The sequence below is a fragment of the Eubalaena glacialis genome, chromosome 7, assembly GCF_028564815.1.
Source record: "Eubalaena glacialis isolate mEubGla1 chromosome 7, mEubGla1.1.hap2.+ XY, whole genome shotgun sequence".
NCBI classification, from domain to species: Eukaryota; Metazoa; Chordata; class Mammalia; order Artiodactyla; family Balaenidae; genus Eubalaena; species Eubalaena glacialis.
In genome coordinates, this window is record NC_083722.1 from 65,007,177 (window position 1) to 65,033,577 (window position 26,401).

General features: G+C 54.2%; 1 protein-coding gene across 1 annotated transcript; it reads left to right on the plus strand.

Annotated features, from left to right (window-relative positions):
- The first annotated feature begins 878 nt into the window (after nt 1–878).
- ACVR2B (activin A receptor type 2B) lies at nt 879–26,401 on the plus strand. Its single transcript, XM_061195256.1, has 11 exons — nt 879–941; nt 18,763–18,970; nt 19,283–19,392; nt 19,546–19,697; nt 19,780–19,923; nt 20,419–20,562; nt 20,889–21,037; nt 22,477–22,591; nt 23,208–23,346; nt 23,441–23,571; nt 24,922–26,401. Exons 1-11 carry the CDS (start codon nt 890–892, stop codon nt 25,114–25,116), a joined length of 1,539 nt encoding a protein of 512 aa, XP_061051239.1. The 5' UTR covers nt 879–889; the 3' UTR covers nt 25,117–26,401.

The window sequence follows — 26,401 nt, forward strand, 5'->3', positions numbered from 1 at the left end:
AGAGAAATCAGACTTTTTTCTGCCGAGTAGTTCACCCATCAATAAAGACACGACTCCTGTGGTTCACTGTGACCCCCCTCTCAGGTGGGGAAACGGTGGCGCAGAGAGGAATTCAGGTCAGAGTCCGGGGGCGGCCCAGCACTCAGGGGTCGCACGGCAGGCTGCCTTCGGGAGCGTGGGCTCCATCCAGCGCACGAAGCAAGAATCCCGGTGCCGCGGCCCCGGGGTCCCGGGCCCAAACCGCGATCTCTGCCAGCTCGCCCTGCCTCGCCCTCCAGTCCTGCGGTTTGCACGCGCCCCGGGAACGGCGCGGGCGTGGGGCGGGGCCTCCGTGTTGTTGTTTCTCTGGGGCCCCGCCCCTGAGGGGGGCGCGGACCACGCGGCCGGAGGGCCCGCCTCCCCCCCTCCCCTCCCACCTCGCCCGCCTCTTTGTATCCAACATCCGGGTTTCCCCGCTGGCTCGGCTCCGCGGCCGCGGCTCAGGAGCCATTTTGGACTCGGTTCAGCTCCCCTCCCCCCACCCCTCCCCCCGTTCATGGCCCCTCCGGACTCGGCCCCTGCGCCCCGGGCCCGGGCCCAGCCCCGCCGCGCTATGCCTGAGTCGGGCGCGCCCCGGCCTGCGCCCCGCCGCCGCCCCCCGGCCCCCGCGTCGCCCCGGAGCCCGGGCCGAAGCCTGCGTCGTCTGCAGTGGCCCTGAGCCCGGCCCCGCCGTCCGGCCCTTGGAGCCTGCACGCTGCCCGGGGACGAAGGCTCGGGAAGCGCGCGGGGAACAAGACCGAAGGAAGGAGTGGGAAGGAGAGCGCAGCCGCCGCCGGGCCCTGCGCGCCCCGGGAGCGCCGCGCGGCCCTGCCCGCGGGCTCCGGGTGTCCGCGGGGCGGCGCCGCGGAACATGACGGCGCCCTGGGCGGCCCTCGCCCTCCTCTGGGGATCGCTGTGCGCCGGTAAGGACGGGGCGCGGCGTGGGGGGCGCGGGGCGGCTTCTGGCGCCGTGCGGTGTTTACCAACAAAGGGCGGGCCCGCGGCCTCCTCGCCGCACCACCTGTACCCAGCTTGCATCTCCCGGGGCGGGGACGGGGGGCGCGCGGGGCGCCCTGCTCGCTGATCTTGGGGGGATGATCTTGCCTGTGCGGCGGTCTGCGGGGCTCCGGTTCGCGGAGGCGACCCCAGGGTCGGGGTTCAGGCTACACGGGTGCGTGGAACCGAGGGAGAGTGAGAGAAAATCCCAAGCTTGAGGAAGGTGGCCAAGCGGGGCGGGCAGATCTAATACGGGGGTAGCGGGATTGTAGGTGCAGCAGCGGCTGGGGGCAGGATTGCCTGACCCTCAGAGCCGCTAGGTGTAGCGAAGCGACGCGGGCCGCTTCACACAGCCCGGAGGAGTCCCTTGCACCCCATCCCACCAGCGTCTGCGTGGTGTTCCCCCGGAGGCGCGCCGTTGGCGCCAGCTCCTACCTGCGCCCGCTTTCCCTGCGGCGCCCCGGGACGCGAGGTGCGGCCACCCCGAGGGACTGCTTTGTTTTGGCCTCCTGGGAGGGGAGGTGGGGCGAGAAGACAAACCAACAGGTCCCTATTCGTTCTGGCCTCCGGGAAGCACGTGGCGGGGGTGGATGACTCTCGCGGCCAGCGCTCGGCTCGCGTGCGGGTGTTTGAGGGTGTGTGGTTGCGGGTGTATAAACGCGGAGTTCCGCTGGGAGACCGCTTTTCCCCCAGGCCGAAGCACTGATTTTCCTCTTCTAGCGGTGCTGGGACGCGCCCTACTCCAGTGTGCGCGCAGGGACGGGCTCCGCGCTCGGCTCCGGACGGCTCCGGGCAGCCCTGGGAAGCGTGGGGAGCCGCGCATTAAAGCTCCAGGGAGCAGCCCGGGGCGGTCTCAGAGGCCGGTGTGCGGCAGCCCGGGAGCCTGGTCCTGCGCGTCTTTGTTCCCAGCCCCCATTACACATGCAGCGCGGGTCCCCAGCCGCCCGCGGTGGCAGCAGCGTAGAGTCTGGGAAACCCGCGAAGGGCGGGGCCGGGCGTGCAGGGGCGGGGCTGGGATCCCCCGGCTGCTGCGTGGGTGGGGAACGCGCATCGCCATCTCATCCCCACTCGCGCTCTACGCGGCTCCTTTGCAGTGTAGCAGGGTTTAGCTGTCTGCACCGAAGGCAAGTGAGTTCTCCGAGTGGGGCTTTGGAGCTGCGTAGCCTGAGTGCAGCGACCAGAGGACAGAGACCCCTTATTGGTACCTGGGCACAATATGGAAGGGGTGTCATGGGTCTTTTGGAGCTATTTCCTGTGTCGTAGATGCAGAGAGTTGGTGGTGTTGAACCTGTTCCTTTCTCTGCCTTTTAAGTGCTGCTTTGAGGTGCTTCTCCCCAAGAATGAGATCTCTGAAGTGAAAGGAAGGCGTTGGCCTCTAGAGGGAAGGGCTGCAGCCAGACGACTTACTAGGCACGCAGCAGCTCACCTGACTGTCTCTGGATCCCTCCTGGAGGTGCTGGGCTTTTCCAAGACCGTGTCTGCAGAGGGGGCCTCCTCCCAGGACAAGGACAGCCTCAGACCAAAACCCTCTCCCTAATTATCTCCGTCTGGCTTGGCCAGTCTCAGGTCCCTCCCTGATTATGCGGGGCAGGGTGGGATTGGGCCACTGGAAGGACTGTATTTCCCTCCTCTTCCCTGGCTTGGGCAGTGCTCAGCAGTTCACCTTGCAACGTGGGGCAGCCAGAGTTAGGACAGAGTCCACCAACCTGTGTTCCTGCCCTGGAGGAAAGTGGGGGTCACTGGGTGTTTCTAGTCGTGACACCAGCCAGTCCTTTGGTGGCCACTGCCCTGACTTGTGAAGAACTATGGGAAGAGCCTCGACAGGCCCAGGTGGAAGCAGAGCTGGCCCTCCTGTTCCTTTGACTTCCTTGATACCCTTCCTTCAAGTTCCTGGCTTGCTGTTTAGAAGTACCCCCACCCCCTGCAGCACACAGTGCCCTTGTAGAAGGAAGATCTAGAACAGCACTGTCCAACAGAAATATAGTGTGAACCACACATATAACTTTAAATTTTTCTGGTAGTTAGGTTAATAAAAGGAAAAAGAAACAGGTGTGTCTCAGTCTCCTTGGGCTGATTGTGTGACTTAAACAACAACTTATTTTCTCACAGTCTGGAGACTGGAAGTCTGAGGTCAGTGTGCCAGCATGGTCAGGTTTTGGTGAGGGTCCTCTTCCTGGCTTGCAGATGGCTGCCTTCTCACTGCATCCTCACATGGGCTTACCTGGTGCTTGGGGTGGGGAGGTGGGGGGATTGTGGGGTTTTTTTCCCTCTTCCACTAACCCCATCATGGGGGCTCCACCCTCATGAACCAGTCTAACCCTTTGCAAAGGCCCCGTCTCTAAATACCATCACATTGGGCATTAGGGTTTCAACGTATGAATTTTGAGGGGACGCATTCAGTCCGTGACAAGGTCAAATTAACTTTAATGGTATATTTTATTTAACCTAATGTATATAAAATAATCATTTCAACTTGTAATCAATATTAAAACAGACATTCTCCATTTTTTGTACTGTCATAAAAATCCACTGTGTATTTCATACTTACAGAACATCTCAATTCAGACTTTGCACATTTCAGATGCTCAGTAGTCTCATTCGGCTAGTGGCTACCGTATTGGATGGTGCAGGCCTAAAAGAAAAGGCAGAATTGATGCTGCAATAATGGTACAGGGTACTTGTTACAAGATCAGTGTTAGTTAGTTTTGCACGTCTTCTGTATTCTGTGCCTGGCCCAGTGTCCTTGGGAAACAAGTCATTTGGCTCTTGCCTTGCAGTGGATATCCTGGACACACATCTGTGTATCCCGCAAGAACTCCTGACATCTGTCTCTGTACTTGGGGTTTAGATCAGGGCCTGTGGGTTGGAGAGTGTTCTGAGTGAAATGTCAGGAGCCATTGGCTGGGGAGGAGGACCTGATTCCTGTCTGTCACATTGGGAAGTGCAGGCCTTGACTGCTCCAAGCTGTCGTCATAGGCGGGCTTCTCTGACCCAAAGACACTGTCCATTTCCTCAGGGGAGAAGTGTGTGTGGAATGAGTGAAGTGACCCTCAGGCCCAGTGTAGTGGTAGGTGTCAAGGACACGGACCACAGAGTCATGGGCTGTTGGTGCCCTTCCCCAGGGAAGGGTGTCCTCTGCTACCTGTCCTTGTACCTGCTAAGAATTCCAGACTCTGCCCTGGCTGGCTGGCTGGGCTGCCCTTTGGGAGGAGTGGGCACCCTCCTCAGCTCTTAGAGATGCTTCCAAGGTAGATGATGTAAGAAACTCACCCAGACTCCCTGGCTCTCCACCTGGGTGAAGATATAAGATCTGGAACCCCATGGCCTCCCACAGCTTGGGTGGGCTGCTGTGGTGCACTACTCTGCAGGGTCTTTCTGGGCATCTCAATTCCCAAATAGCACCTGGACTTCCCCTGGCACTTCGCCTAAGGAACTTCCTTTCTAGGGAGCCCAGTGAAGAGTGCCCATCCTACACCATGGGCCCCTTTGAGAATCTGATGAAAGCTGTGGACCCTTCCCCCCCAGAAAATAAATGCAAATAAGAAAGAGAACCCATGTGAGAGTATGCGCATACTTTGTGCACACTCACTGTTTGTACTGATACCAGCTAATTATGGCCCCCTGGATTGGACTCCGTGAAGGCCTGTCTGCCCTGGTTGCCCTGCCCATTGTATCAGTCCTGGCCGGGGGCTGTGCACTGGGCAAGTTCCCACACTGCTGCCTCCACCTACCCTGTTCTAGCCACTGGGCATGACTTCTTTACTTCTGCCTTTTGTGACCCTGCCCAGTGTTCACATGCCAGCCCTGATGCACCCCCCACCCCCCATCCCCGCCCCTTCCTTCAGGAAGCCCTCCCCTGAGTGCCTGTGTATTCCTACCTGGGAGCTTAGGGTAGTGCAAGTGAGGACCGAGAGACATCAGGTCAGAGTTTAGATCTACTTGCAGATACTGGCCTGTTACCAGGGCCTGGGATCTGGGGGCTTAGGTCGGGGGGAGCTGGTCTGGGGAGTACTTTTGAGAATGACACTGGGTAGACAGCCCTCAGGCAGGATCCTGGCTGGCTAGACCTCATTCTAGAGCAGCGTTTCTCAGCCTTGACACTGTTGACAATTTGGACCCCATGATTCTTTGGTGTGTGTGTGGGGGGGGGTGGAGGGCATCTTGTGCATTGTAGGATGTTTAGCAGAATCCCTTGGCCTCTACCCGCTAAATGCTAGTAGCACTTCCAATCGCGAAAACCGAAAATGCTCTGAGTGGAGGGGGCACAAATCACCTGATTGAGAACCTGATCTAGAATGTTCTCATGCCTTTGAAGGGACAGAGAGTTGTGGGCGGTGGGGTTAATGGCTAATACCACCCTCCGCCGCGCACACACACCCCCCCATCGGATTCAGGGTGGGAGATTGGATCCTCAAAAGCCTAGGAGATTCTTGCTTCAGCCTCAGGGTTTGGTTCGAACTCGTGGTTCGGGAGTCCTGCTGGCCACCGAGGAGAGAATCCTGGCGTCCTTGAGTTTTCTCAGAAGTGGTTCGGGTTTCAGGGAGGCGGCGATTGTGGGTGGCCGGGCAGCCTGCCTGCCGCCCCCGCCCACCACCCTGACCGAGCCGCCAGGTTCGCAGCGCGCCTCGCCCGAGGGGCCGGGGCCTCTGCGCCGCGCGGCGCCCCTGTGCGCGCACCTGGCAGCCGACGCGGGCCTAGCGGAGCGCCGGGCATGCCCTCCCCGGCGAGCCCAGCAAGCGGGCTGGCCGCCGGGCGCCCTGGGGAGGCGGCAGCGCCGCCCTGGGCCTGGAGCTCCGAGCCCGTGGACCCTGGGGCGGGGGCGCCGCCTCTCCCCAAAGGTACGGGTGCGCGGCTCAACCCTGGCCGGGGGGAGGTGCGGTAGACTGCACGGCCGGAGACGGGACTGCGCCCGCACCGCGCGGGCCCAGACCCGGGGGCTGATCTCTACCGGCGCCTGTTGCTTGTGCTTGGCAGGCTGGCAGCCCCTGTTCGTCCTCTGCGCCTCCCCCCACCTACTCGTGGCTCGGCTGGGGAGCTTTATGGGGGTCTCCTCTCTGATCTTGAACTCGGCAAAACACAGCTTGCTGAACTGGCAACGGATTACAGACGCTTCTTAGAGTAGGAGGAAGCACTCCCAAAAGCTTCAGTTTCCAAGTTCTCCATGTCGCTGGTGTATGAAGTGCTTATTTTAAAGGTTTTTTGTTTGTTTGTTTGTTTGTTTGCTGGGGTTGAGACTCTGCTTCCATCTCTTTTGGAGTCTTTCCAAAGTGGACTTTGTTGCCATCTCAGGATTCTTTATTTTTTTTCCCTTCCCTTCCATTCTGTCACCTGTTCTTTGTTCCGGAATAGACACCCACCCCCTTGTTTGGGGCTTCCTTTTCGGCCTTTCTCCACCAGACTCAGAGGCCTGCCATCCCAGCCCCAGAGGTGCCTGGTCCTTGAGGTCCTGGCGGTGCTGCTTCTGGATGCCTAGGTTGTTGGGTGGGGGCGGGGATGGGGGAGAGTAGAGGCTGCTGCCCTCTTTTAAGTCTGCTTTTAAAGTTTCTCAGTGCTGTTTTTGTCTGAGACAATGGTAGGTACTGGAAACCGACTGGTAACGCAGGCTGAGATTGTTTGGGGGTCAGCTGTGCCTCCCCTGGCCCAGGATCAGTCATGGCTTCCCGCATTTGGACAGCCCCATGCCTGGCCCTGGTTATCCCAGTCTGGCTGTACACATACATGTGCCTTTTTCAAACTCTCTCAGGGACTGGCAGCCCTAGCTGGGTGTTTTCATTCATGGGCACGTGATTGCTGGGACTGGGGGTTGGAAAGGAAGCCTGCCCCAGTGGGCGCATGTGACTCCTCCTCCCAGGGGCCTTCTAGGGGCTGGGCCTGCCACTCAGTGGGACTTCTCCTCTGCCTGGTTTCTGGGCTGGAGCTGAGGCGTTCTGTGAGGTGAGCGCATGTTCTTGTTTGCAAACGTTTCTCTGCCGACTATTTCAGTTCCACTCTGACAACCAAGGAGGCTAAAATTAGTTCTGGGGAAGGAAAAGGAAGGCTGCTTGGAAACCCAAGCCCTTGGCTGGAGGATGGAGGAGGCTGCTTCCTGGGGCTTGGGCCCAGCATTTCGGAAGATGTGACCAGACAGCTGTTGTCTGTCCATCTGAGGAGAGGGAGGGGCCCCTGCTTACCTCCTAGACCTGAACCAGTGAAAACAGGAGGCTGACTTGGAAGCTGACGCTCTTGAGTGTTGATGCCAGGATGTTTTTTCCTTCTGGCTTGCATAGTGGTGCACAGTGTTTTTAGGTATGAGGACAATGCCTCTTAACGTCCAGTGTCATTGACAGCCCTCCTTCCCCCTTCCCCCTCATTGATTCAGAAAGCATGCATGAGTTCTCAGAGCCTTGGGCTGGCAATCATGGGTTAAGAAACCCTTACTTTATATCCTGTTTGGGAATTTCCTTCTTACCCAAGTTTTACATTCCCTTCAGGTGCTCACAAGCCAGGCAGACCAGGGCCTTCCTTGGAACTGCTGGCTTGGGTGGGAGTTAGAGGAGAGCCCTGTGGTCCAGGCCTCATAAGTAGAGCCCTTTGTGCCCTGAGGGCAGAGGGCATCAGGGTTCATCTGCTGCTGGGGCTTAGAAAATAGAGGGTCAGAAAAGTTAGGTGAATTCTGATTTCCCTTCCCACCTGGCTGGCCCCTCCTGTGAACCCGCTACCTGAGAGTGGGTCCTGCAGGACTACGTGTGGGAGGAGAGCCAGGGCAATGCGGTCCTGTCTCCCCTACCATGAAAAACCCCTCCCAAGTCTGCCCTCATCCAGGGGTCTCCTGGTTAGCCACCCTGGCATATAGTTGAGTGGTGGTCACATTGGCCATAACTTCTTTTCCCATTTAAAATTTTATTAATTTTTAGTTTTACAAGTAATACATATGGATTCAGTTGCAGAAATTTAGATATTACAGATAAAACCGGGGTCTCTTTTACCAGCCTGGTCCGCCGTCTGAGTCCTCCTCCAGAAGTGAGCCTTCTCAGGTTGGTGGATAGCTTCTAGACGTTTGACATATGTATCTATAGAAGTACTTAGAGAAATAAAGCTTTTTTTTTAACCTAAAATGGTATTACTCTTTTTCAAACATTTAACTGAAATATAAAATATGTATAGGATAGTGTAATTATCATAAGTGACAGCTTGAGGAATTTTCACAAACTGAATATGCTGATGTAATCAGCATCCAGATCGAGAATCAGAAATTTACCGGCCTCTCCCCAAGCAAGCCCTCTCTTGCTCCATTCCAGTCTCTACCCCTAAACCCCTAAGGGTAACCACTATCCCAACTTCTAACAGCATACATTATTTTGGCCTGTCATTGTGCTTTAAATGAATGAAACGTTACAGGATGAACTGCTTTATGTCCATCTTTTGCTCACCATGTTTTGTGACTTGCATCCGTGTTGTCACGTGTCATGGCCTTTTTTTTTTAGCTGTGCCGTGCGGCATGTGGGATCTTTGTCTCCCCAACCAGTTGTTGAACCCATGAACCCTGCATTGGAAGCGCAGAGTCTTAACCACTGGACTGCCAGGGAAGTCCCTGTCATGGCTTTTTAAACTCAGAGATCTGTTCTGGCAATCTTTTTAATGTATATGGATCTACCTCAGTCTTTTTATTTATTTATTTACTTTTATTTATTTATTTTTGGCCGTGTTGGGTCGTCATCGCTGCGCTTGGACTTTCTCTAGTTGCGGTGAGCGGGGGCTACTGTTCGTTGCGGTGCACGGGCTTCTCATTGCCGTGGCTTCTCTTGTTGCGGAGCACAGGCTCTAGGCGCGTGGGCTTCAGTAGTTGTGGCACGCTGGCTTCAGTAGTTGTGGCTTGCGGGCTCTAGAGCACAGGCTCAGTAGTTGTGGCGCATAGGCTTAGTTGCTTCGCGGCATGTGGGATCTTCCCGGACCAGGGCTCGAACCCGTGTCCCCTGCATTGGCAGGCGGATTCTTAACCACTGCGCCACCAGGGAAGCCCCAGGACATGTGTATTTTAAATTTTGATAGATATCGAGAAACGATTATACATGGTTATACTGTGTCGTGGTGGTGGTGGTGATGGTGGTGGTGTGTGTGTCCTGTGTAATGTTAGATTATAGAGGTTGGAAATAGCCCACCTGATGAAGGGTGCCCGGACAGGGAGGGTGCTCACTTCCACTGACCTGGTATCTGAGGAGCGCCAGAGAGGCTGCTTCCCATGTCTGAGGCTCCTGGTTACTGTGCCGACAAAGGGGAGGTGGCAGTGGACTAGCCAGGATATGGTCTGGGTTTGGGGTGGATGTGCATGCGTGTGTCTGTGTGTGCTCACTAGCTAGGCTCCATGCTGCCTCCACCTCTCAGAGAGACTGAGGCTCTTGCTGAAGGTTGTGGGAAGCAGGGCTATACTGGTGCACCCTGTGTGTTTGACAAGCTCTGGGCATGGAAGGATCCTGATGTCACGTGTGATGATAATGGTGGTAGGAGGTATGGGAGAAACTTGTAAAAGAGTTATTTTAGAGTCTGGTGAGGGGCTTTTCACACCACAAAGGGTTCTGGTGAGCTTCAATTCCTGGCTGAGTGTGTGCCTTGTTCCCTTGCACGATCTTCTGCCTTGACTGGCTGAAGAATTAAAGAAGACAATTTGAGATGACTTGTTCTCCAAAGCCCCTGCTTTCCTAGTCCCTTCTTCAGCGTGCTCTCTACCCTTTCACTACTATTTTACTGGGATTCCTTGTGTAAGCCCACATGTCAGGCCCTGCTCGTGGAGTTAGGTGGAAGTGGGTTAAGGGTACTGTTTCCAGTGTAAATGATGTCCCAGTCAGCTTTCCCACATTGTACAGGTGATGTGTACTGTCTGTGTATTAATCGGCTTAGGCTTCTATACCATGGAATACCACGGACTGGGTGGCTTAAACAACAGAAATTAGTTTTCACAGTTCTGGAGGCTTGAAGTCCAAGACCAAGGTGCTGTCAGGATTGGTTCTTGGTGAGTCCTTTCTCCTTGGCTTGCAGACAGCTGCCTTCTTGCTGTGTCCTCACACAGCCTTCTCTCTGGGTGTGTACACTCCTAGTGTCTCTTCTTCTTATAAGGACATCAGTCTTGTTAGGTTAGGGCCCCACCCATATGGCCTTAATTGACCTTAATTGCCTCTTTAGAGACCTTATTTCCTAGGACAGTCACATTGGCGGTTATGAATTTTGGAGGGGGACACAATTCAGTTCATAAGAGTCTGAAATAGTAAAGTTGGTTGAAAGTGAATTTTCCTCTTGAATTACACTTTGGAATGGAAGTTACTTTTTTCAGGACTCTGCTTTGGGGTCAGTGTTCTTCTCGATTAACACTTTCTATGGGCAGTCTTATCTCTACACTGGTATCTCAGTTGTTGTGTTTGTGTAGAGGTATCCCCTTTGGGTATTATATATGGTCCTGAAAATATATCTAAAACCTGGGTTAAAAGTAGATATGGAGATTTCCTCTTTTGATGATCAGAACCAACCCTCTTTCTGAAAGCACCTGAAAAGATGGACAAACTGAGAAAACATCTCTGGTTGAAAGCATTGTACAGCTACCTCTCAATGCTGAGACCTACCAGGCCAGGATATGTGTGAGAACAGAGGCCTTGGGTGGTGACTTTTACATTTGAGTCTGTTTTCAGTTCCATACGGGCAGCTGAGAAGCTGAGCCTTGCATTTGATAGCCTTGGGCTAGGAAGACAGGAATTGGAGTTCTAAAGAGAGGGTGGGTATAGTGAGCCCCTCTTTTGGGTTGGGACCCCAAAGATGTAGAGGTGAGGGGGAGCCAAAAGAAGACAAACTCTAAAGTGGGATGAAGATGTTAGATGGTGGAAATGATGTTGCTTCTCAGCTTTCTCCACAGCCAGATTAGGAGTCTGTGTGATCAGTGGCCACTTGTGTATATTTGCTTTCCAACTTCAGAACTTCATTTCTGTGGTGCTTTCCCGTTCTTTTTGTCCTTATGGGTTTATGCCTTAAAAACCTTTTCTTTGCTGTGGTTTTTAGTGGGGTTACAGGAGAGAGCAAAAATAACATTTGTGTATAATCCTTGCCCTTTACCTGGAAGCTCTCTCACCACTGTCCTTCAGGAATGATGGGCCCTGGAGAAAGGCAAGTGTTTCAGAGAATGGCCCTGGACCCACACCTTGTTCCATGGATGGTGCCAAGGAATCGTTTACAAAGTTCGAGGTTGGAAGTGACTTGAGGTGACCTAGCTTGATTCCTTGTTCCTAGGCTGATAGAGCTCCTTTCGTCACCCTTGGAGATTGCTCCTGAACTTCCATTTCTGGCAATAATAGTGAACAAAACAGCTGGAAAACCTCTTCATACAAGACACATAGAAATGCTGGATAAAGTATAACAAATATCCTTTTTAAATGTATATGCATGATTGCATGTATAACAAAGTAAGGGACAAGCAAGAGTGGGCTGGAAGCTAGAGCTGTACCGCTTCACTGGTTAAAGCTGCTTTTTCCTGGGGGACTTTGCCTCTCTCCATAATTTAGAGATGTGGGTTTAGTAGCAGTGTGTGAGGCACAGGATATAAGATGTGGAATTGAGACTGAGGCTCTCACATGATAAGACTTCCACAGCGTTATTCATTCAGTGAAAGTATGGACTAGAGGGAACATTCTTTTGCTGATAAAGGGAATAGATAATAAAATTGTTGGTTGGTGGGGGGTGGGTAGTTTCACTTAAGAATTTGTAACCATAGATCTGTGCTTCCATGAGCTTGGAGTTGGAGTTTATACAATCTGTGTTTCCTGGGAGTTGAGTAATTAAAGTGATTCCAGATTGGTAATGTCCTAGAGAATTTGGCAGAAGCAAAAATATAAATTATCTCTGGAAGTTTGCCCCCTCAAACTTGGCTTCACTTTTTATTCCCACAGAAAAGGCCCCCACTGAACACAAGCTCTGTATCCAAAAACAGAATCCAAACTTCCAAAACACACAGGGAAACAAGATACCATGAGTGAAATCATCAAAAGTAACAAGTGGCAGAAATAGATGTTCAGGAAGTTAAATTATGGAATTAGAAGTGAGGGATTTGGAAGTATGACAAAGAACAGAAGTATCAAAATTGACCAAGAAGGTTTTTTTTAAAAATAAAACTTCTAGGGACTTCCCTGGTGGCGCAGTGGATAGGAATCTGCCTGCCAGTGCAGGGGACCCGGGTTCAATCCCTATCCGGGAAGATCCCACATTCCGCGGAGCAACTAAGCCTGTGAGCCACAACTACTGAGCCTGCGTGCCACAACTACTGAAGCCTGCGTGCCCTAGAGCCTGTGCTCCGCAGCAAGAGAAGCCACCACAGTGAGAAGCCTGCACACTGCAAAGAGGAGTAGCCCCCACTCACCACAACTAGAGAAAGCCCACGTGCAGCAATGGAGACCCAATGCAGCCAGAAAAAAAAAAAAATAGAACTTCTAGAAATAAAAAAATAGATTAATTGAATTTATAAATTAAATAGAAGAACTAAACAGCAGATTAGACCCAGCTAAAGAGAAAATTAATGAATTGGAAGTTAGACCTGTGGAATTATCTGTAATGGTGCTTAGACACAGAATTGAAAAATATGAAAGCAGAGTTAACAGACTGGGAATGGTCTGATACTTGTAATAGGAATTTCAGAATCATAGAATAGGGAGATGCAATACTCAAATTGATAAAAGCCAAGAATTTTTCAGAATTGATGAAAGACATGAATCATCAGATTAAAAGCATATTCTTCCAAGCAGTACAAAGAAATTTAAACATGGACTTAGACACATAGCTCATAGTGAAACTGCAAGAAGCAGATCTAAGAAAGCAGCCAGAGGGAAAAGACAGAGTATGTACAAAGTTAAACTAATAGTAGATGTTTCAGCAATAATGGTGGAAGCCAGAAGACAGTGGAATAATATTTTCAAAATGCTGAGAGAAAATAACTCAACCTAAAAGTTTATGTTCTTCTAAACTGTCAGTGAGAAAAAGAACAAACTAACATTTTCAGAAAGATGAACAAAGGCTTCTGTACCAAAAGATCTTTACTGAAGGAAGATGTTCTTCAGGAAGGACAGTGGTCCTAGAAAGAAGAGTGATCTTCCTTCTAGGAAGGGTGAGCAGACAAGCTGGAGAATGTATGGACTAATAAGAAAATGCTGGGCTTCCCTGGTGGTGCAGTGGTTAAGAATCCGCCTGCCAATGCAGGGGACACGGGTTCGAGTCCTGGTCTGGGAAGATCCCACATGCCACAGAGCAACTAAGCCCGTGCGCCACAACTACTGAGCCTGTGTGCCACAACTACTGAAGCCCGCACGCCTAGAGCCCGTGCTCTGCAACGAGAGAAGCCACCGCAATGAGAAGCCCGCGCACTGCAACGAAGAGTAGCCCCCGCTCACTGCAACCAGAGAAAAGCCTGCTCGCAGCAACAAGACCCAATGCAGCCAAAAATTAAATTAAATTAAATTAAAAAAAAAAAGAAAATGCTGACTTTATAAAACACAAATAATATCTGCTTTGGGAGGCGGATAAGAAGAAGAACAACTGATTAAATGTGGAACACAGATATTATGTTAAACTAATTTAATGTAAGTTGGAAGGAGGTAATTGGAGTTAGAACAATTAAGTTCCAATGAGGGATGGAGGAGATGTTGATTAACTTCAGGCTTTTAGCATAAATGTACATATTAAAACTTAAAGGCTAGCTTATAATAGGATAGAAATAGGGTGCATTACTTCCAGACCAGAAGTGGCTGAAATAATGGAATTTAAAAAGATAATCCAAGGTGGTAGCAGTAGAGAAAAAACAAATTTAAACATAGTGGTAATCATAAATGTAACAGGAGTCAATTCTGGGATCAAAGACAGTGTTAGATTGAGTTGGGATAAAAAAAGATACAGAAAGATTTAAAATAAAAGTTGGAAAAAGATAAACTGGGAAAATACTACAAGAAATGTCATATAGCTATGTTAGTGTCACATAAAGTAGACTTTCTGGCAAAGAGCAAACAAATAAATGAAGGGGGTTACTATGTAGTAAGAAAAGTTTTATCGGAGTATGTAAAAAATTTCTATAACCCAAAGGAAAAGCAGCCCAGCAGAAAAATGGGAATGGATGCGAACAGGCAGTTCTCAGAAGGGGCTGATGAACACAAGCATGATCGTTCTCACAAGCAGTCAGGAAATGTGGATCAAAACCATGAGGTACGATTTCACCCTGACCAGGTGCGCACGTATCAGGGGCTGACGGCGTGGCTCAGTGGGGCTGGAGTCTGTTGGGCACGTAAATTGGTACATCCACTTGGGAGAACAGTGTGACTGTATCCGGTGAGTTGGAGATGCTCATCCTTATGTCCCATATCTCTAACGTGTGGCTGTATTCCCTAGAGAAATGCACGCTCATGAGCACCAGAAAACACGCAAAAGAGGATTCAGGAGGGTTGACAGTGGCAGTGCTTAAGTCAGCAAGTGTTGTAAATGACCTAAAGGTCCAACAGGAGGATGGACACTTAGGTTGTGGTCAGGCCATGCAGTGGACTGTTCTGTACCACTGAGAATAAAGGTCGCAGAGCATGTAAAGGGCATGTACTCTAGAGCCAGGCTGCCTGGTGTCAAAACCTGGTTTTGACACTTAACAAGTAACTTGGGTAGAGTTATCCTCTTGTGTGAAAGAAGTTCAAAGATAAACGTAGGCACGTTTAGGATTCTTTTCTGCCTCTTGTATGTATGTGCCATTCCACCGTTGCATGCCCACACGTGTGTGTGTGTGTGTGTGTGTGTGTGTCTATCTATCTCGTGCTCTAGCCCTCCCCTTCGCCCACCCCCTCACCTCCATTTAGGTTCCCTTGATCCCCCCCACACGGGCCATCCTCACTGGTCGTGGGAAGATGGTGAAGATGCTCCTGCGTGGATCGGGGGAGGTGGAGTCATAAACTTGGATACAGACACTGTGGCAGGGAGCCCTCACCTTCAGGACCCTTGGCTCCTCTGGAGGAACCTGCGGGCACAGCAGGTGCTCAGCTGACGGCAGGACCCCCTGAGGGGGCAGGGCTAGGGGAGTCTGAAGCAGGGCCTCCCGGGAAGAAAGCCTGGCCACTGCGTGTGTGGGGGGCTGCCCCTCCTCTCTGGGCAGACCTGGAGGCTGGACCATGAGGGAGAAGGCTGGGCTCACCTCGTGTGGCCACGTCTCGGGCGTGGCGGCTCCTGGGGGGGTGCACTGGTGCAAGGGGCCTGAGGTGGATGTGGTGGTGGCTGGCATCACATTCTCACCACTCTACAGTGTAGGTGGGCTGCGCCCACAGGGAGGCGGGGGCTGCCGAGGGGCCTCCAGGAGCCAAGGGCAGGGTGCAGTGGCCCACTGGCTACTGGGGTCCGCGCTACCTCTGGGAGATGTTGGCTGAGCTAGATGCACCCCAAGGCCAGAGCTCGGGGGACCCCAGGGGAGGCGTGGCCCCTCTAGCTCCAAACCCTCCCACCAAGGCTCTGCCTCACCTCTTCATCCCTCTTCCTCTCCCCACTGGATTTTCCCCTTGTCTCCCCAGTGCCAGTCGAGTACATCCAAAGTCAGCTGGCCTGGGAAATAGACCTCAAGTGTCAAAGCCCATCATTTAGGTTCATCCCGCTCCTGGAATGTGGGTTCTGAGTGGAATCTGCATGTGTTCTTTCTTTTGGTGGTGGTGTGTGTCCAGGAGCGGGGTTTCTCTGTTCTGCCTGGACTGGGGCCATCTTTCTGCCGAGGTGTAGGCCCCTTGGAACATAAGGACGGCCTGCTGGGGACACTGACGCTTGTATACCTGGTTCCTTCAGAGGCTACCAGTTGGGTTGGCTGGTGCTCAGGGGTAGAGTGAGCCCCTTGCCCAGGCGTCTGGGGGGAGGTTCCCCACAGGACTCTGAGGCAGCACGTGAGAGGGGGCACAGCTTCCTCGCCTGCCGGGATGGGCGAGTGGGCTGGGGTCGGGGAGCCTCCTCTGCAGGGGGCCCCGGCTCTGTGAGTGTGGGCAGGAACCCTGTGTCTGTTAAAAGGCGGAGGCGGCCTTGTGGTTGGAGTGTTGCCAGAGGCTATAAATAGCCGAGTGTGTGCAGAAGCGGAGTGCCAGGGAGGAGGGGGAATCCCTCTCCAGCTGGCAGCAGAGCCTGGGCGTGGTGAGGGGGGGCATGGAGTCTCCCAGTCTCCCCTGGTCCCCCTGGGGCTCTGAATGCAAAGCTCTTGCAGGTTGGGTGTGCACACTCCCAGCCTGACAGGGCAGGGGGCTTGTGCTGTGACGAAATGGCGTAGGCAGCAGGGGGGGTCAGGCTCTAATATAACAGCGAACGTGCCAGGCATTGTGCTAACCAGCGTTAAAATGCATTAACTCATCTCGCTCTTGGAACAGCCAAGGAAGTAGGTTCTGTTATCGTCCCCTTTTCATGAGTGGGGAAACAGAGGCACGGGGTGGCTGGATCACTTGCCAGTAAGCATCAGAACCAAGACTTGAATGGGGTCAAGGGCGCCTTTTGTTTTCAGTTGGTCTGTAGGAGGATCTTGTCAGGTGGGGGTCCAGTGTCATCCTGAACCCTTGGGTCCTACCTGGAGCCTTGAGATTTGGACTTCCCAGCCCTGACCACCTGGGTCCTGGCCACACGGTAGTGGCCAGAGGGGTCTCTGCCTGATCAGCAGCTTGGAGAGAGGAGCTGGGCCAGCCTTGGGCCATTCCTGATGTCTGGTGGCCTCTCTTGTTCGGGCTCCTTGCCTTATACAGGGGGTGGGGGCTTGTTGTCTGAGCAGAGATGGAAGCTCCCCTGAGGACCCTAGGGCTTGGGCTGCAGGCTGAGGCCACCCCTCCTGCTTTCCCCTCCCTTCAGAATCCTGCTCTAGCCAGGAGATAACTCTGTCCTTCTGTCTGACCGTTGGTCCTTCCTTCCTTCCATACGTCCATCCTTCTATCCGGTCTGTGTCTGGAACTGGTTCTAGCACTCAAGACAGTCAAGGCTTCTGCAGTTAAAGCATCAGCTTTGCAGTCCTGTGGGGGAAGCCTGACATTTAAAAAGCAGTTGTCAAGCACATTTGTAATGATTTGTCTCTTTCTTTTTTTTTTTTTAAATTATTTCTTTTTTTTATTTTTGGCTGTGTTGGGTCTTCGTTGCTGCGTGTGGGCTCTCTCTAGCTGCGGCGAGCAGGGGCCACTCTTCGTTGTGCTGCGCGGGCTTCTCATCACGGTGGTCTCTCCCGTTGGGGAGCATGGTCTCCAGGTGCACAGGCTTCAGCAGTTGTGGCACGCAGGCTCAGCAGTTGTGGCTCGCGGGCTCTACAGTGCAGGCTCAGTAGTTGTGGCGCACGGGCTTAGTTACTCAGCGGCATGTGGGATCTTCCCAGACAGGGATCGAACCTGTGTCCCCTGCATTGGCAGGCGGATTCCCAACCACTGCGCCACCAGGGAGGTCCCTGTTTTGTTTCTTACATGAGTGTTCATTATGTTATTTTCTCTGGGGAGTTATCTTTGGTTACATTATTTTTATACTTTTTGCACGTCTGAAATAATCCTTTAAACAACAACAGGCAATTAGTCAAGGGCGATAAATTAGGTAATGGGCGAAGCACAAAGGCCTGTGGAAGTAGAGAGAGAAGAGCCAAAATATAAAGGAGAAAGTTGGGAGCATCTTGCAGCCAGAGGTGGTAACTTGTGCTAAGCCCAGAAGCCCAGCTTGGGGGTCTGCCCCACAGGTCAAGTCTCCCGGGACCCCCATTAGAATTGCTGCTATGGATGCAGTGGGCCCCCTGTGCACTCTGGACTAGGGACTTTGAGAGCACAGCCACCAAATGCTGCTGCAGGTGGGCAGGAGCCTGTGGGCATTGTTGGCACCAGCCTAGGCCCTGCCGCTAGTGCTCACTTAGCCTTTGGTCTCCGAGATCCACCCCATCCCCTCAGCCCTGCCTCTCACTAGTGGAGCTGCTCTGAGACAAGGCAGAGACAGCGGCAGGAAGCTGCCCTCCTATTTTCTCAGACGTGGTCCCTGAGGTCTGCATCAGAACCACCCGAGACAGAGGGGGGTGGTTAAAAACATAGATCCAGGGACTTCCCTAGTGGCGCAGTGGTTAAGACTCCACGCTCCCAATGCAGGGGGCCTGGGTTCAATCCTTGGTCAGGGAACTAGATCCCACATGCATGCCGCAACTAAGAGTTCTCATGCCACAGCTAAGGAGCCTGCCTGCCGCAACTAAGACCCGGTGCAACCAAATAAATAAATTAAATGAATAAAATTTAAAAAAAAACAAAAAACAAAAAATGTAGATCCTGCCCCCACTCCAAATGGATGGGTCTGGGCAGGGCCCAGGAATATGCATTCTTTAAACAAATTTATTTGGTTGGGCGGGGTCTTAGTTGCGGCAGGCAGGCTCCTTAGTTGCAGCACGTGGGCTCCTTAGTTGTGGCATGTGAACTCTTGGTTGCGGCATGCATGTGGGATCTGGTTCCCTGACCAGGGATCGAACCAGAGGCCCCTGCACTGGGAGCGCGGAGTCTTAGCCAGTGCGCCACCAGGGACATCCCAGGGATGTGCATTTTTAGCACCACCCACCCGCCCCACCCGGACGACACAGTGATTCTGACCGTGCCCTGGGGTTTTGAGGGCCCCTCCATTCATTGCTGCTGCTGCAGGGAAGCAGCCCCCCTCCCACCCAGGAGCCCCCCACTATGCATCTGGCTGTCAGTCTGGCACCCTGCCTCCCTCGTGGGCCTGGGGCTACTCGGCAGCAGCTCTCTCCCCCGGGCACAGGTTCCGGGCGCGGGGAGGCCGAGACGCGGGAGTGCATCTACTACAACGCCAACTGGGAGCTGGAGCGCACCAACCAGAGCGGCCTGGAGCGCTGCGAGGGCGAGCAGGACAAGCGGCTGCACTGCTACGCCTCCTGGCGCAACAGCTCAGGCACCATCGAGCTCGTCAAGAAGGGCTGCTGGCTGGACGATTTCAACTGCTACGACAGGTGCCCAGTGCCGCTGGAGCCGGGTGTCTGGAGCCAAGGCGGGGACACACGGGCTCTCGTGGCAGCCTGGGCGAGCAGGGGTGGTGCTGGGTCCCTGCCCCCGTTGCGAGGTCCCCAGGAGGGCTCTGGGTGCACGTCCACCCTCTGTTGTCCCTCCTGACCCTGGGTCCCGCTTTAGGGGAAGTGGGCTCACCCTCTCCCCCCGACCCCCGCCTGGTTCCCTGTGGGGTTCTCTGTGGGGAGGGGTTTGGCTGGGCCGCCCCGGGGAGTCTGTCCCTCACCTGAGGAGCGGATGGGAAACTGTTCCTCCAGGCAGGAGTGCGTGGCCACCGAGGAGAACCCCCAGGTGTACTTCTGCTGCTGCGAAGGCAACTTCTGCAACGAGCGCTTCACCCACCTGCCCGAGGCGGGCGGCCCGGAAGGTGAGGCGGGGGAGCGATGTGGGCCAGCCTTGGCCGCCCACCGACCGCTCGGCTCCTCCGTGGGGTGGGGATTAGCCGCAGGGCTCTCTGGTCTGGCCCTGGAGGTGTGCGTGTAGGCGGGCCATGTGACGCCGGGCTCCGTGTGTCCCCCAGTCACGTACGAGCCACCCCCGACAGCCCCTACCCTGCTCACTGTGCTGGCCTACTCGCTGCTGCCCATCGGGGGCCTCTCCCTCATTGTCCTGCTGGCCTTCTGGATGTACCGGCACCGCAAGCCCCCCTATGGCCACGTGGACATCCATGAGGTGAGATGGGGCTGGCTTGGGGCCGGGCAGGGTAGAGGTGGGGAGGCCAGGCCAGATCCTCTTAAGCCCTCGATCCCCCCAGGACCCTGGACCTCCACCCCCATCCCCTCTGGTGGGCCTGAAGCCACTGCAGCTGCTGGAGATCAAGGCTCGGGGGCGCTTTGGCTGTGTTTGGAAGGCACAGCTCATGAACGACTTTGTGGCTGTCAAGATCTTCCCACTCCAGGTGCGTGTGTGCCTGCGGGGCCCAAGCTCTCTGCCCCAGGGCAGTCCACGTCTTGTACAGCTGGGATGAGAGAGGAGTGGGCCCCATTGGGGGTGGTGACGTTCACCGTGGGCGTAGGGTAGGGCTTTGCAAAACTTGATTTGCAAAACCTCAATCCAGTCTGGTTTTCAGGGTTTTGTTTTGACATCAGGTTCTGCTTAGAGGCCCTAGACACCAGGCTACCCCAAGCAGTTGCCTGGGACGCTTGGCAAAGCCAGGCCTGCTCTGCTTCTCACTGGTGGGTAGTCCTGGGCTCCTCACTTCTGTCTCTGGACCTCAGTGGCCCCCTTTGTAAATCAGGTGCTGGCCTTAGTGATCTCAGGGGTCACTGTTGGTCTGTGGTCCTGGGCCCGGCTCAGTCCTGCTCCACCTCCCTTACGGGGGCTGAGGTTGGGGGTAGTGGGAAGCTGCAGGGTGGCGTGGCTGCGGTGGGGTTCAGCCGCATCCCTGCCTCAGGACAAGCAGTCGTGGCAGAGTGAACGGGAGATCTTCAGCACGCCTGGCATGAAGCATGAGAACCTGCTGCAGTTCATTGCCGCTGAGAAGCGAGGCTCAAACCTGGAGGTGGAGCTGTGGCTCATCACAGCCTTCCACGACAAGGTGAGCCACACCCTGTGGACCCTGCTCCCACGGGAGGTGACCATGGGCCCCACTGGCCTTCCCCCGAAGTCACCCTTCATGGGTGTGGACATGAGGGTCTGCAATAAGAACCCCTCACCCTGGGATCAGTTCTTACGAATGGGAGTAGTGACTTCATGATTATCACTCTCTGACGACACTCCCTTCCCAACCCCTCCTGGCCTCATGAATTCCAGCATCCCAGGGTCAGGGGTGGGAAGCCCAGCCAATGGTCCATGGAGATGGCCTTCCCGGGGCTGGGCTGGATCCTGTCCTACTGCGCCCAGAGTCCGTGCTGTTCCCTCTAGGGCTCCCTGACGGATTACCTCAAGGGGAACATCATCACATGGAATGAACTGTGTCACGTGGCAGAGACAATGTCAAGAGGCCTCTCATACCTACACGAGGACGTGCCCTGGTGCCGTGGCGAGGGCCACAAACCGTCTATTGCCCACAGGTACCTGGGTTAGCAGTTGCCCTCTCTGTGCTTGACCTAGAGCTGCAGAGAGGGTTGGAGGGTGAGAGCAGGGCCTGGGGGGTCTCAGTTTCATAAACGTGGTTAGCTGCTCTGTGGTGTGTCAGAGGCAACCGCACAAAACCCTGTGCCCACCTGACTCTTCCCCTGCCTTCTGCCCACGTCCCCTGCAGGCTGTGGCCTCGCAAGTCAGTTCTCTGGTGCCCTCCAGTGGCTGCAGGAGGAAGTGCCGACTGCTGACTAACTTTGGAGAGTTGGTTTAGCAGGTCTCAAACTTTTTGGTTAGGATCCCTTTACACTCTTGTGGGTTATGTCTGTTGATATTTGCTGTATTAGAGCACACATATTCCATTAACTGTCAGAGTGATGACGTGTGTGTGTAGCCTCTGGAAAACTCTATACTCTTGGGAGAACGAGGTTAAAAAAAGGCAAATAACGGATTATTATGAAAAGAATGCTGACCTTGCAGATCCCCTGAAACAGTCTCGGGGATTCACTGGGGTCCTTGGATGGTGCTTTGAGGGCCACTGTGCTACCTCCTCATCACAGTGCCAGGCACTGCTCTAAACACTTAGAAACACCAAGTCGTTTCAGCCTCATTACTGCCCTGCAAGATAGGTACTGTTTTTCCCTGCCCCTCTTACAGGTGAAGGAACAGTGGCGCAGAGAAGTAGACCTAGTGTAGTGTGGTTCTGTGGCTGTGAGGGAGGGAGTGAGCCTCGAATTCCAGGGTTCAAAGCTGAAGGGCCCCGATGGTAATAACATGAATGACATAGGAGGTTGACTGTATGAAATTGCCATTGTTGTAGGTCAAAAACGGTTGAATGTCGACTCTTCCATATGGTTCCACCTAACAGTAGTGCATAGTAAGTGTGCCAGGGGTGGCCCTAAACATTCGTGCATCGGTTTAGCCCTCACGGCAAGGCTGAGACAGGCGCGGGGAGATCGAGGACCTGCTAGGGAGGGGCCGGGCCGAGCGCAGCCTCAGCACCCGCGCCGCCGCTCCCTTAGCGGCTCGAGCCTCGGGGGCCTGCTCGGAACCCAGGCCAGTTCACTGAAACTTCTCTTTTCACTCACATCCCAAATAGTGTAAATTCTTCCCAGAAAACTCGCATCCTTGGCTGCTATGCCCCCTCCTCAAGCCCTCTGAGAACGTGAGGGCTGGCCTTCGATGCTGGGCACCGGGCTGGGGTCAGTGTTGCAGCTCTGGCGGGAGTGCAGTTCTGGATTCTCACACCAGTGGAGGGAGGGTCCTAAAGCTGCCTGCCCGTGTGGCTTCATGGAACTCTACCCTGGCGCAGACCCTGCTCCCCACGGGTGGGATGGCCTGGCCTGGGGTCTCTGGGAGTCAAGGTGGGAAGCCAGGAGCAGGGTCAGTTGGACCACATGTTCGACTCTGTCTCAGTCCACTGTCTCTGCAGGGACTTTAAGAGCAAGAATGTATTGCTGAAGAGTGACCTCACGGCCGTGCTGGCTGACTTCGGCCTGGCTGTTCGGTTTGAGCCAGGGAAACCTCCGGGGGACACTCATGGGCAGGTGACGAGCCTCAGGGGGTGCAAGACGTGGGGGCACAGGGGTGGACGCTGCCTTTCTGGTGCTCAGCTGGCAGGGGGCAGGGGTTGCCCCGCGAGCTCAGGGCTGTCTGAGAACTCCAGGAGCAATGCTCTCGTTTCACCAGTGGGGAGAGCGAGGCCTGGAGGGTGGCGTGGTTTCCCGGGCCAGCCAGTGAGAAACAGATTTCCCTTCTTCTTTCAGTTGTAATTATTAAACAAGATAAAAATAAGATAAATAAGAGTATACTAAGAATCCAAACCAGAAGCCTAGAAAAAGTAACCTAAGGTTAAGCCTAAGCAGATCATCCTAAAACAACGGCTATTACTATTTTTAAGTATTCTCAGTGAAGTACACATCATCTGTGTAGCCCCTCGTGGTGCTGACGGAGGCAGCAGTTCATGGTAGATTACTGCTGTCTCGAATGACACTTTACAGTAGCCATTACTTCATGACCCCGGGGTCCCCCGGGGATGTGGTGCGTCTGGGACGGCCGTCATTGTTGATGGCCCTGCTGTGCACACGGCTGTAGCTCCTGTGTCCAGCTGTGAGTGCATTTGTGCATGGTCGGTGACCGCAGACCCTCCCCGTCCCCGTGCAGGTGGGCACACGGCGGTACATGGCCCCTGAGGTGCTTGAGGGGGCCATCAACTTCCAGAGAGACGCCTTTTTGCGCATCGACATGTACGCCATGGGCCTGGTGCTGTGGGAGCTCGTGTCCCGCTGCAAAGCTGCCGATGGTGAGCGGGACGGGAGCCCTGAGCATTCTGGGTGTGGGGGGTGGGTGGGGCTGGGCGCTAGGGTGACCTCGCCGGGCTCTCTCTGTGCCCCCAGGACCTGTGGACGAGTACATGCTGCCTTTTGAGGAAGAGATTGGCCAGCACCCGTCACTGGAGGAGCTGCAGGAGGTGGTCGTGCACAAGAAGATGCGGCCTGCCATCAAGGATCACTGGCTGAAACACCCGGTGAGGGGCCTGGGGGGCAGAGAGGGCAGCCCCTCCCGTGTGTGGCAGGGTCAGAGAGGGGGCTCAGGCAGCGGGACAGCCCCTCCGCCCCTACCTGGTCAGAGGCCACTTAGTGCAGTGCCTCCCTTCCACCAGGGGAGCGTCTGGGGAGGTTAGTGCTTTGCCGGGAGGCGGCTCTGGTTTTAGCCGCAGAGAGCGATGGGGCCTGACAGCTCCGTCAGAGCCCTGGTTGCCCCCGTGGAGCACTGGTGCAGTGGAGCCCACTGGCCCTGGGCCTGACGCATGTGGGTTGGAATCCTGGATCTGCCGGTCAGTAGCTGGGTGACTTCCGGCAAATTGCTTTATTTCTCTGAGCCTTTGTCTCCTCAGGGTAGTAATAGATTGAAGGAGTAACTGTACATCACCGGGCAGGACACCTATCACATAAGTGCTTAATATGGCTTAGCTCTGTGGCATCTGGGCCCCTCCAGTCTGGAGATACTGTACAAAAGACCCCAGCTGTGTAAATCATTACCTTTCTTGGAAGGATATTTGCCTCCAGCTCCATTGAGTCCTTCCCCCTGCTACCCCAGGGTTAATTCAGAAGAGGGACATCCTTGGGGCCAGTGGGAGCTAGCACTTTCACCATATGGTCTGGGGTCGAGCTGTGGAGGCCAAGTTCCGCTGCCATGCTGCTCCCTGGAACCCAGAGCTGCAAATGGAGAAAACTTAGGCATCAGTAGAGGGAAGCTGGGCCAGGAACTTACCTTCTGCCTCAGACCTCCTCAGTCTCCCAGGGCAGAGAAACTGGGGTTGCCAGTCCAATTCCCTGATGAGGAGCAGATCCAGAGAGGTCTGAGTGTGTCCTGGTGCTGAGCAGGCCGGCTTGCTCCTGGGTGTGGGCATTTTGCCCATCCTGCTGCCTTTCCCAGCTCCACACAGTTGGTTCCAGCACAGGGTGTCACGCCACGTTCCCTGGACTCCGGGGAGGTGTCCAGGGCTGTGCGGGACAGGGTGGGATGAAGCCTTCCTCTTTTCCCACTGTGACTGCACTTTGGGCCCTTATGTGGTTTGGGCTTGGCCTAAAAAGATTTCGTTTGAATATCACTGCTCCGCGGCAGCAGCCATGTCTGCCCCCGGAGGGCCCTGGGTTCCCCTGCTTCCTACGTTGAGGTTCAGTGGACCCTTCGTCCGCGCTGTGGAGGAGGCCCGTGGCCTCAGGCTGGTGACTGTCGGGAGGGGAGTTTCCCTCAGACCCCTGCACATGGGCTCGTGGCTCTCCCTGGTCCTCAGGAACATCATCAGGTTTGCTTGTCCTCAGTGAGGGCCACCAGCACGGGCATCTGTTTCCTCTCTCCCGCTGGCGTGCAGGGCCTGGCCCAGCTCTGTGTGACCATCGAGGAGTGCTGGGACCACGACGCAGAAGCTCGTCTGTCCGCGGGCTGCGTGGAGGAGCGGGTGTCCCTGATCCGGAGGTCTGTCAATGGCACTACCTCGGACTGTCTTGTCTCCCTGGTGACCTCCGTCACCAATGTGGACCTGCCCCCGAAGGAGTCGAGCATCTAAGCCCAGGACATGAGTGGATCTCCAGACTCAGTGGATCTGAAGAGGAAAGGAAAAAAAAAAAGTTGTGTTTTGTTTTGGAAATCCCATAATACCAACAAACACGTAAAATGCAGCTGCTATTTTACCTTGACTTTTTATTATTATTATAATTATTATTATTATTATTATTAATATTATTTTTTGGATTGGATCAGTTTTTACCAGCACATTGCTCTACTGTATCGCAAACAGCGGACACGTCAGCAGGCGTTGAGGTGCTGAGCTGTGAATGCAGAACCAGCGCCGTGCTGAGGAGCCTCGGCCACCTCCCGCCCTTCGGGGTTCATTTTTCCCCCTTTCTCTTTGTTTGTTGTCTCAGAATCTGTGACACAAAGAAACCCATCTCCTGTCTTAGGAAACTTAATGCTGCAAACTCTACCTAGAGGAACCTTTGAAGACTGTTACATAAGAACACATCTTCCTCAAAAGAGGAGTTTCCCTCTGCCCTCGTCCTCCACCCCACCCCCACCGCCCGCCTTTTACTCTGTTTTTCTCCCTTTTTAGACAGTGAGTTTAAGAAACAGCAGATGTGTCTTTCACGGATTAACGGGTGTTGTCCTGACCGAGGAAAAACTGGGCTGAGGATGAGGATGGTTTGGACCGGAGTTGGAGGGGAGGACAGAGCTGGGGGTGGGGTTTGGTGCAGAGCTACACTGGACCCGGGCATATTCGGAGCAACATCCTTTGCTATGAGACTACTTCTCAGGTAACCAGGAATCGAGGGGAAGGAGTGTGTGGAGGCCAAGCATTAACGGCAAGAGCAGGGTTTGGAGAAAGTCTGAAATCAGGTGTGGCTCTGACCCATCTGTTGGCCCTGACCAGTTTTTTCCACTCACTTGGGCTTGGGCATAGGACAAAACATTTTTTCTGCCCTGATTTTAAGGTTAGGTAAGGGTATAAATCATCACGGTTTAGTGAGTACATTCTTCATAAGACATGATACTGTAAATATCTTTAATGGAGGAAAAGTTGAAATATGTACATTGCTTCCTCCTGGAGCAGTTCAGGGAAATGGCCAGAGGGGGCGCTCTGCACAGCCAGGGCAGGAGAGTTTCCTGGGTTGGACCTGCCAAGGCCTGCCCCTCCGGAGACCCCCGGAGTCCTGCAGTGCTGGCTCTGCCCTGTGTGGTGACGTTATTGTCCCTTTCTGTGGCTCGTGAACACAGCTTTCTCCAGACCCTTTAAAGAGGTGCATATTCGAAAAACCGTTTCTCTGTTTTGCCATAACCTTGCTCTCGTCAGTGAA

Coding starts and splice junctions, on each gene's coding strand:
- ACVR2B (XM_061195256.1), top strand. CDS start 890: ATGACGGCGCCCTGGGCGGCCCTCGCCCTCCTCTGGGGATCGCTGTGC. Junction 942..18,762: donor CTGGGGATCGCTGTGCGCCG/GTAAGGACGGGG, acceptor CCCCGGGCACAG/GTTCCGGGCGCGGGGAGGCC. Junction 22,592..23,207: donor CGGGGGACACTCATGGGCAG/GTGACGAGCCTC, acceptor GTCCCCGTGCAG/GTGGGCACACGGCGGTACAT.